The following is a 10,000-nucleotide window of genomic DNA, read 5'->3' as shown; positions in this document are numbered from 1 at the left end:
ATTACTACCACCACCAACCACGTCTCAACAGCCATCATACAACAACCACCAACCGCAACGCCGCTTCACAACAACAACGCCAACAGCCACGACCTTTACCGTCACAACTCGCCCTCGCAACCATCGCATCACCGCCATTTCCGCGCCGCTTGTGGGCACCGATAATGGACTCGTGCAGGGCGCGCACCGAGCAGGGGTGCGAAAACACCAGCCTTTCCGAAGCAATCGGATCAAAAACGACTCACGCCCACTTCTGTTCCGTCCTATCAGTGAGCATGGGGCGATTTGGCCCCGCCTCCAGGTGCGTCGGAGTAATATAGCTATATGCAGATTCATGGATCAAAAAGCATTCACGCCCACTTTTCCTCTGTCCAATGGGGAGCCAGCCGGAGGTGAAGGGTCAGAGGTAAAGGGTCGAAGGTGAAGGAGCGAAGCCCCGGGGGCTATAAAGGGCCGCGTTCGCTCGCCAAACAGGCAGTTAAGAGTTGAGTTGGGAAGAGCCAGTCAAGAGAAGAGTCGGAGAAAGCAGTTGGACGGAGCTGTGGAGAGTAGGAGAGTTGGAGAGGTGGCGGCGGCGAAGGCAGTCGAGGGGGCGCTCGTGTCAGAGTCGGGCGAGCTGCGGAGAGGGGAGGCCGATAATGCGACTGAGGTCACGGTGGAGACGCTCGTCGCGGGACCCGAACCAGCAAGATATCCTCCTTCCCCCGAGCATCAACAACCCCTCCTGTTTCCCCCCGCGCTGAGATAGTGCGAGAAGGGGGCCCTGTTCCCACCCCATACCAGGCAGTGCCAGCGAGGCCCGTGGAGTCGGGGCGCCACCGCCATTTTGCGGCTCATCACCAGACGGGTTGGCTCGACGCGGTCTCGGCCCCAGGCCCGTCTGCCCCCCCTCATCGTTGAGGGTGGTCCCTTTTTCTTTTGCTTTGAGTATATGTGTTGTCGGCGCCGTCTGTGAAGTAAAACTGTACAAGTGTTGCCGTGTGCTCGGTAGTCGGTGGTAAATCTGCATTGTGTTTTGCTTTTACATTTGCTTTTTGTGCATTATTGTGTGTTTCTTCTTCTTTTACATTTGCTTTTGGTGTATAATTGTATATGTGTGCTATCCGTGTACCATCGCGAAATAAATGTGCTTTATGTTGAACTGTTCTTCCCGTTTCGCTTCGTCTTTTCCTTTATTGAATCTCCATCTTACTTCACGTAAAGGGTTGGTCGTGGGCTAAAACGCCCGATAATTAATCGAACCGTCGGGGTTGACGATAACACCGCTCGGTTATCCCGATAGTACGGAACGGCCGCCCAAGCGGCTAGTGTCCGGAGTCGACCTGCGGCGAACAGCATGGCATACCTAATTAAACATCCTGATTACCCTTTGAATGCATACCCCCCCCTCAAATGTAACAATATATATGTATATATATTTATATGTATATATATATATGTATATATTTATATGTGTATATATATATATATATATGTATGTATATATGTATGTATATTATATATGTATATGTGTATACATATATTGTTACGTTTGAGGGGGGGGTATGCATTCAAAGGGTTTTTCGGATGTTTAATTCGGTATGCCATGCTGTTCGAGTGTACCAGGATCTCGATGTAATAAGTAGCAATTCAGTGGTGATAATTGTCTAGTAAATGTCCATGACACAAAGGGTGGTCAATCTGGATGCATCAGCAAAATTGTGTTTCACCAGTTTATGATTTTTGTCGAGGTCTGAGAGGGAAGAAGCTGCTGCCTATCTGTCAGAAGGATGAGAGATGTCATGACAGAGGAGTCAACAGCTCAGAGATAAATAGAATTTTCCATTGAGTGAGATCAGTGATGAAGATTAAGAATAAGATGGGCCTTAGAAAACTGCCTTGCTGTATTCCAGCCTTGATAGGGTGAGTAGATGAAAGGGTTCTGTTGAGAGTCACACGTTGCTATGAGAATGAATGAAGTCAGTAATCCAAGAGTGGAGTTGGCCTTGGATTCCTTCGGCAGACAGTGTCGTGAGCAGGACAGGATGCCAGGCTGTATCAAAAGCTTGAGATATGTCCAGAGAGATGGCTCTAATCTCATTCCTGATATTAAGGGCCTCCACCATTGTTGAGAGAATAGAAGCAGCTTGTCCAAGGTAGTGTGACAAGGTCTGAATCAAAATTGCTGATCTGAGATGAGTGTTGGAGAAAAGGAATTATTTTATGTCAACTGCGATTATGGATTCCATGACCTTGCTGATGATTGGAAGTACAGTAAGCTAATGGGGCTGTAGTTAAGGGGTTCCGTTTGTGCACCTTTTCTATTTAATGTTGTGACGTTGGCTGATTTCCATTTTTCCAGGTGGATAGAGGAGACCAGTGCTGATGTCTTTAAAAAAAAACCACGAAGTGCGAATGTAGAAGTAGGTCAAACTTTATGACCTGCGAATAGCGGGGTTCAACAGTGTATAAAATTAGTAACCACAAAATATTGCTTTGGATTTGTATAAATGATGCACATATGCCATGTGTAATTATTTTGACAAATATGTTCTCTTTTGGTCACCCCACTAACTTCTTAAAATATAAACCAAAAGGTCCAGAGTTGGCCTGTAAAGAAAAACAAGCTGGACATGAAATTGTTTTGTCTCTGCATGTTATCCCTTTAATAAATTAATTGGTTTCCAATTAAGAAAAAAAAAAACTTTTCTTTTCAGCACCTGATCTCATGTCCTTTGCTAACTATCATCTCAAATTATCACAATATGTCATTCATGTGGCTTGTTGCATTATTTAAGCTTGTCCCAGACCCTTCATATAAAACGTGACCTTCAACTCGGCTCAACCTCATTTCCTCAGGCTGTTGATCTGAAAACAAGATGGCACTGCTTTATTCCTTTCTGAGCAGCAAATTTCATAGGTGCTTTCTTTGGAGTCTCTTTATTTTCCTTCCAAATATATTGTAATACAAAAACAGCATGGGACTCATTTCAAAAGGCATATACAGCATGCACTTTTGATTTTGTTTTTTGTTTTTTTTTCCTCCATGGAAATCCATGGCTTTGTGCATTATGAAATTGTTTTTTTTCAATAAAATATGGTATAATCACATTCGCAGCTTCAGCAGGACTGGTAGGTAGATGGATTTGTCCTTAGTTATGGATCGGTGATATAAATATTTATCGTGATTGTGATGTCTCTGAGGGGGTCTCCTGAAATGGGTGAATGTGCTGTTGGTTTATGCCCTTCACCCCTCCCCCTATCCCCCTCCCCCATTACCTCCCTCCATTGTTCATTTAATTACACAGTACAATGTTGTGGATAAATTGATGGATTAAATTGCTGTTGTGTTGCAAAAGTGCAGACATGATGGGCCAAACAACCTACTCTGTGCACAAGTTCCCTACATTTATTTTGAATAAAGATGCAATCTGCCTTTAATTTCATTGCTCTTTCATCTGATGTTCGGCACAATTGCCACATTTTGGCTCGTTGGCAGACGTATCAAGGAGAACTTCACCTGGTATTATACAACGACTTGCATGCATGTTTTGTATGCTCTGTTGGAATTAGGATAGCATGGTATTCTCAATCGTCTTATTCTTTTCTGTTATTTTTATTTTTTTTGTCCTTACTTGGTCCTTTAGACGAAGTTTAAAAAAAAAAAAAAACATTCCAGTTGGTCGTCTGGATTTTTTTTTTTTAAAGGGTGGATGACGCGCTTTGTATTTATTTGTTATTATTTATTTATCTTCAAAATCGCTGCCGGCCGGCTTTTAGTACCCGACAAATCATGTACCTGACAAGCCAGTTGTTTTAACCACCAAACAAATATGAAGTTGGTCATATACCTGACACATAACATACACACTCACTAAGCCTATTATAAATACAATCCACAGTTCTAAACAAATATATAATAAATGTACTTTGAAACAAAAAAAAACAACAAAAAAATTAGACACTTCATGCATATTAAAATTATTGCCAATACCATCTTTCTGTATGGATCGACAGTCAACATTTACTGTATTTTCCGGTGTATAAACCACACCTTTTTATCGGCAAAAGAGGTAAAAATTGTGTGTGCGGTTAATACACGGGTATAGAAAAGAAATCAGTCATAAAAACGATCAATGCTGAATTTCAATTATATTCTAAATGATATGGCTGACATGCTTCCAGTCTTACATCATCAAGCTTCGCTGAGAGCATGAATATCCCCTCAGCAGGATCGGGAATGCCGACCAGACCCCCCTTGCCTTCGACATACCGAGAGAGACCGCCATCATAGTGAACGTGGAGCGCAATTTGACGATCAACACGACTGGGCACGAGAAAGACCGATTCACCATCGTGCTCACCTGCACCACAGACTGTGGCAAGTTTCCCCCCGTATATCGTGTTGAAGAGGCCAACACTGCCCAAAGACAAGTTTCCAGACAACATCATTGTTCGTGTGCAGCACAAGGGGTGGATAGCTGAGGAACTGGTCCAGGACTGGGTGCGCACGGTCTGGAGTAGTAGGCTGGATGGCATTCTCTCCCGACGGTGGAGCATGCTGGTCCTAGATCCGTTCAGATGTCACAAAACCGACGACACCGAAGCGCTGCTCCATCAGACCAATACAGATCTCATCCCTTTTCCCAGGTGGGATGACATCACTCCTGCAGCCCGTCGATATGTCCATCAACAAGTCATTCGAGGACGGGCTATGTCGCTGCCGGTCCGACTGGAAAATGACTGGGGAGAAGACCTCCACCAAGAGTGGGAGGACGAGAAAGGTCAACCTTCCGATGATCTGTGGCTGGATCGTCAAGGTGTGGTAGGAGATATCGTTGGACATCCTTGTCCACCCTGAGTGCACACGTACAGTTTTACGCCTCAGCTCCCTGAACAGCTCAGCTCTGCTATTCAACCTTGCCCTACGACTCTGGTCAATGGTATCTATCCAGTGTCCCTTGAGAGACAAAATTCTTCTTCTCCCTTCGGTGAGTTCCAAGACGTCCTCCGGCAACATCAATGACAGTGGTCTTGAAGGCACCACCAACTCTTCAGAATTCCCCAAAGCACCCAGACCCCACAAATCCCCACTCAGCCTGTTCACAAACTCCTCAGCTACCCTCTCATCATTGAGCTTGCCAACATCCAGCTGAGGCAGGGATGGTACTGTCTGCAATTTCTCTGAAATTCGCATAATGAGTTTGAGGGTGATAAAACCAATAATAAAATATTTTTTTTTAGAGCTTGATATTAAAATAAATACATTTTAATATAAAATGTACTTAAATATGGTATGATTTTTATGTGTTTGAACATGTATCTACCTTTCTATATATAATCATATCTCTCCTTTGTATTGAAAGATGTTTTGACCTGCCAAGTAAAATATCTAATAAGCAGGCTGACCTTTCAACCAAGCTTGACTTCAGGATACAAAGAAGTGCCTATTATTTAAATATATTGACTTGCTAAAACATTTTATTAAATGATGGATGTAAGGCACCAGCAAGCTGGATAGGGAATATAATTTCAGTACAACTGGAATGTGGTTCTCAGGAAATGTCCAGATGTATTTACTAAGCTTCAATTGCTTCAAGATGGTGTATTTCCCCAGTCTGTTAGAAGCACACTGACTTTTAACTGACATTCTTTAGAAATCTATCAAAATACCCAAAAGAGTTGCATTTGACGTAATTCTATCATTCTGTGCGTCATTCTGTGCTGGGAGAGAATCTACACAGATGGGTTTGAAATATATGCTACAATTATGCGACCAAATCAAGCTGTCGCTCCACAAAGGTTGAAGATGAGCTCCACCTGGGAATATCAAGACCAGACAAACTGGCGCCAGCTTTTGAAAGTACAAAATACTATGTCTCACTGGATTCTATATAAAGGACTTGACTTTACTATGTATTTCAGACATCTGGAACGAGTCTTGTATCCCGGTTCCTCCGATGCGCATACGTATGTGTTTGTATGTATTTGTTTATGTTGTTTGTTAAATATATGTTCAAATGTACAGAATGACTTAGAAATTTCTTCTACAGTACCATTCTCCTGGATTTAAGGAGAAACTTCAGAGTTGCTACCACAAGCATGTGGTCGGTGTTGAGGAACTGAGCACTCCGGTGCACCCTGCAGTTCTGGATCATCCTCCAGCAACCATCAACGAGTACATGGTCAATCTCCTTTATCACACCACCAGTGTTGGAATACCAAGTAGAGAGATGGGCCTGTGGGCGCTGAAACCATGAACCAGCCACCCCAAGTCCGTGACTTCTTGCAAAGTCAAGGAACTTAGTCCTACTCTGGTTCTCAGTTCCAGACCCATGGGGACCAACACATGTCTCAGAACCATCCCTATCAGTTCCAGTCGATGCATTGAAATCCTCCACCACCAGAGGAGTATCGCGCCTGGGTCACTGATCAACCACAGACTCGAGCGTGGCATAGAATGTGTAATTCACGATGAGATCACTCGCTTCAGTCGGAGCATATACAGAGACCAGGGAAATGACAGGGTTTGTTTTTAATCCTGGAATATACTGAAGTCAATGACACCCAATGCGTGACGAATCCTGAGTCTCATAATACGCTCGTTGAATGGTGTTACCTCAATTATCATTGGAGTCAAATTTTGGACACAGCAACAGCAACTTCTTGAGCATGGTAACCATATGAGCAACCAGACCAATTGTCGGTGTAACCACCCGCCATGATCTCGCCACTATCTGGTCTCCGAACCTCAGAGAGTGCTGCAATACTGATGTTCATACGCTTCAGCTCAGATGATAACAGAGACAGGTGATCATCCTCTCTTCGGGATAGGACATTCCAGGCACCCACCCGAAGGGACTGCCTCAAGTTAACCCAAGGAGATTGCCGTCTGGACGACATCTCAGCACCACTCTGACACACACTACTGAAATCTGATCTGGGATGGTTACCCCGTGGTTTTCCTCCTATCATCAAAGAGTGTGGGTCCCGAAGGCTTTGCCCCAATCCCGTCATCCGGTGAGCTGTCCTGCAGAGAGCAGCTGCGCAGTCGGTACGCCCACGGAGTGGGTTTTCAGATTTCTTTGTGTTTTGTGGAGTGAAGGGTTTTACGGTGGCTTGAGTGCAAATCTTGCCACCAACCTCCTAAAAAAAAGCAATCCCACTTCAAAAGTACATCCGCAGACACAGTTGGGCACGAAATATGGATGACCATTGTCTCTCACAAGGAGCTCCTCCACCCTTTGACAGGGTTTGTTTTTAATCCTGGGTGTCCATTTCATGCACCCTCATCACCAGGAAACCTGGTGGGGGAGACGGTTTCGTCGCTGACAACCCGACCATGAAACAAGTTGGGACATGTTTAAATGGTACATGTGGCAAGTTACAGATCTAATCTGGCCTGACCTGACAATAATGAAGAAAATGTGAAATAGAACAACCTCCAAACCCACTGTGTTTCATTCGTTTATATTTGATTTTTTTTTTTGTGTGTGTTGTTTAGTTTTTGCTTTTATTGTTTATCTCCTGTTGGGGAAAGTAACCGTCAGTCCTTCACGGGTCTACTTTTAAAGTGTTGCAGCAGTTTCATTGCACAGCTTCGTTCGGTCACAGTCGCGATTTTTTTAATTTTTGCTCTCGTGATGTTTGACAAAATAAATAATAAAAAAATTGGAAGCTGGTGGGAACGATCAACTGTTTTTGTTGTTTTTTATTTGGCCTGACATTGTGATCAATTTGAAAAGGAATCTGGTGTGATTAGCGCGTGCCAAATGAGGAAACGTGGAGAGCTGTGATATTGTGTGTGCATGCGTGTGCGCGTGTAACAAGACTGATATTGATAGACTTGTGTCATCGCTGTACCAAATTTAGTTTGAGCTGGAATTCCTATGCATGAGCTTTAGTAAATAGGATATGATGCATCGACCTATCTTTTTTACACTTTTTTTTTCTCTCCTAAAAGTTAATCTTCATTGAAATTGCATAAATCACATTGTACAACTTGTGGCCACGCATGTGAAGCGAAAAGCGGAGTTAAGAAATTGGTTTACTTCTGTTTGTCCATTCACAAACGTCAGTTTATAATCGAGGAATAAGTTAACTTCAATTGAATGTTATACATATTTGGAATACAAATCAGAAAACGAACCTGGAGTTTGGCAGTATTTTGGCTCTAAAATCATTCTCTCTCCTGCACATTTACGATAGGGAGTGAGATGATTTTTTTTTCTCTGTTTGCCTGTAGCAGTCAAAATTAAATATAATTCCAAACAGGAAACTTACTGTTTTTGAGAATGCCCTAAAGAACACAGACACGAATAACTAATGCAACGTATTCAATACGGCGGTGTAATAGTCACTACGTCAATGGAATTATTTTTCCAGAATTATTTTTGAAACATGACTTTTACAATCTTTATTTATTTCAATTTAATCATGCACTTGAACACTGCATTGGTTAAGATGTTCTTTGAACGCTCTAGTTCAGCATGTTTTCGGAGAACCCATTGCAATGTTATTTGGTTTGCTTGTTCCAGTATAAACTTAACTCTGATGCCTTTAAACGTCACTCATTTTGAAAAACAAGTTTTCAGTACGATACAAATCAACATTGAATTTTATAACATGTGCTTTTAACTACTCAGTTCATTGGTAGATTGTAAAATATAACATAATTTAGACATGTGTCCATTCTATTTTTTGGTGAAACTATTTTTACATTGGTTATTTTGTACATTTATTTACAGGCAATGATACGAAACGGATTTCTGAAGCCAAATGATTTTTTGGCACAATGTTGGACTGCAGTCCTGGCAGGCATCGACTTGTTGGCTGTGTCTGTAAACTGCTCCAATGACACTTCATCTTTCTTGCCACCACTGCTCACCTGGCTTGTCAACCCAGCTGCTTATGCTGCATTACCTGGTGGCAATGGGGTAATTATGTGTGTGTGTGTGTGTGTGTGTGTGTGTGTGTGTGTGTGTGTGTGTGTGTGTGTGTGTGTGTGTGTGTGTGTGTGTGTGTGTGTGTGTTTGCGCGCGCACGCGCGCGTGTTTGCACGCGCGCGTGTTTGCGCGCGCACGCGCGCGTGTTTGCACGCGCGCGTGTTTGCGCGCGCACGCGCGCGTGTTTGCGCGCACGCGCGCGTGTTTGCGCGCGCGCGCGTACCTGTCAAAGTAAGTCTTCTTGTTACACGTGATGCTGAGGAGGCAAAGTATGTAATTTATAGGCAGTATATCTGGGAGAAGATTGTATGCGTAAAAACCTCTTGTTAGCGGGTGAGGGCCTGCAGCCACCATCCATCAATCCAATGGGACCAGACTCTGTACAGAGCATTGGTACTGCCTAAGCAGTCTCCTTGGCTATTGGGTACAATCCTGGACGGGTCGCCACTCCGACGCAAGATACCAGCAAGTTGGGACTCATTTTGCCAACCTCGTAAGGATGACAGGCAGAGTCAACCCTACCTGGTATTAATTCTTCATCCGAGTGGGATTTGAACTCAGGATCCGAGGAGCCCAAGCACACCACCCTAACCATTAGGCCAACACCAGGCATGTGTGCGTGCGTATATTTTGTTACGGCCATGGGTACCAAGTCTATTATGAGGGGGTTAATCCCCGTTTGTCCTCGGAAGAGCTGGACTTGGGGCCACCGCTCACAATTAACTTTGTGGTCCGGTGGGTTGCTTTAGAACCACGAACGCCAATCAGTTAACCTCGAGTTCCAGTGTCCACCGTCTAATTTTGCCATTTCACTGGACTTCCTCTCCTGTCGCAGTCAACGAGTTGCCCTAAATGGAGTTCTTTCATCCCCTCCTCCTGTCCAGGCTGGAGTTCCTCAAGGCAGGGTTTTGGGCCCTGTTGTTTTTCTGGTTTTCATCAATGATATCTCCGACTCTCTGGAAAATCCTCTTTATCTCTTTGCTGATGACTCCACCCTCTGCCGTGGAACATGTCTTTCAATCGAGACAAATCTCGAACTCTCACGATGTCTCTCAGAATGGACCATTTGGAACCCG

At 43.8% G+C, this 10,000-nt stretch overlaps 1 protein-coding gene across 1 annotated transcript in view; it reads left to right on the top strand.

Annotated features, from left to right (window-relative positions):
* LOC147035231 (uncharacterized) overlaps nucleotides 1–10,000 on the top strand; it is a 326,073-nt gene that overhangs the window by 114,101 nt on the left and 201,972 nt on the right. The window contains exon 11 of the mRNA XM_085895787.1: nucleotides 8,727–8,915. Coding sequence (XP_085751913.1) covers nucleotides 8,727–8,915 — 189 coding nt within the window. The remainder of the gene's footprint in view (nucleotides 1–8,726; nucleotides 8,916–10,000) is intronic.

Source organism: Eptatretus burgeri, chromosome 1 (genome assembly GCF_056783735.1).
Source record: "Eptatretus burgeri isolate ZD-2024b chromosome 1, Ebu_testis_v1, whole genome shotgun sequence".
NCBI lineage: Eukaryota > Metazoa > Chordata > Myxini > Myxiniformes > Myxinidae > Eptatretus > Eptatretus burgeri.
The sequence above is the reverse complement of the archived record's forward strand: the minus strand, read 5'-3'. Positions and strand labels throughout refer to the sequence as shown.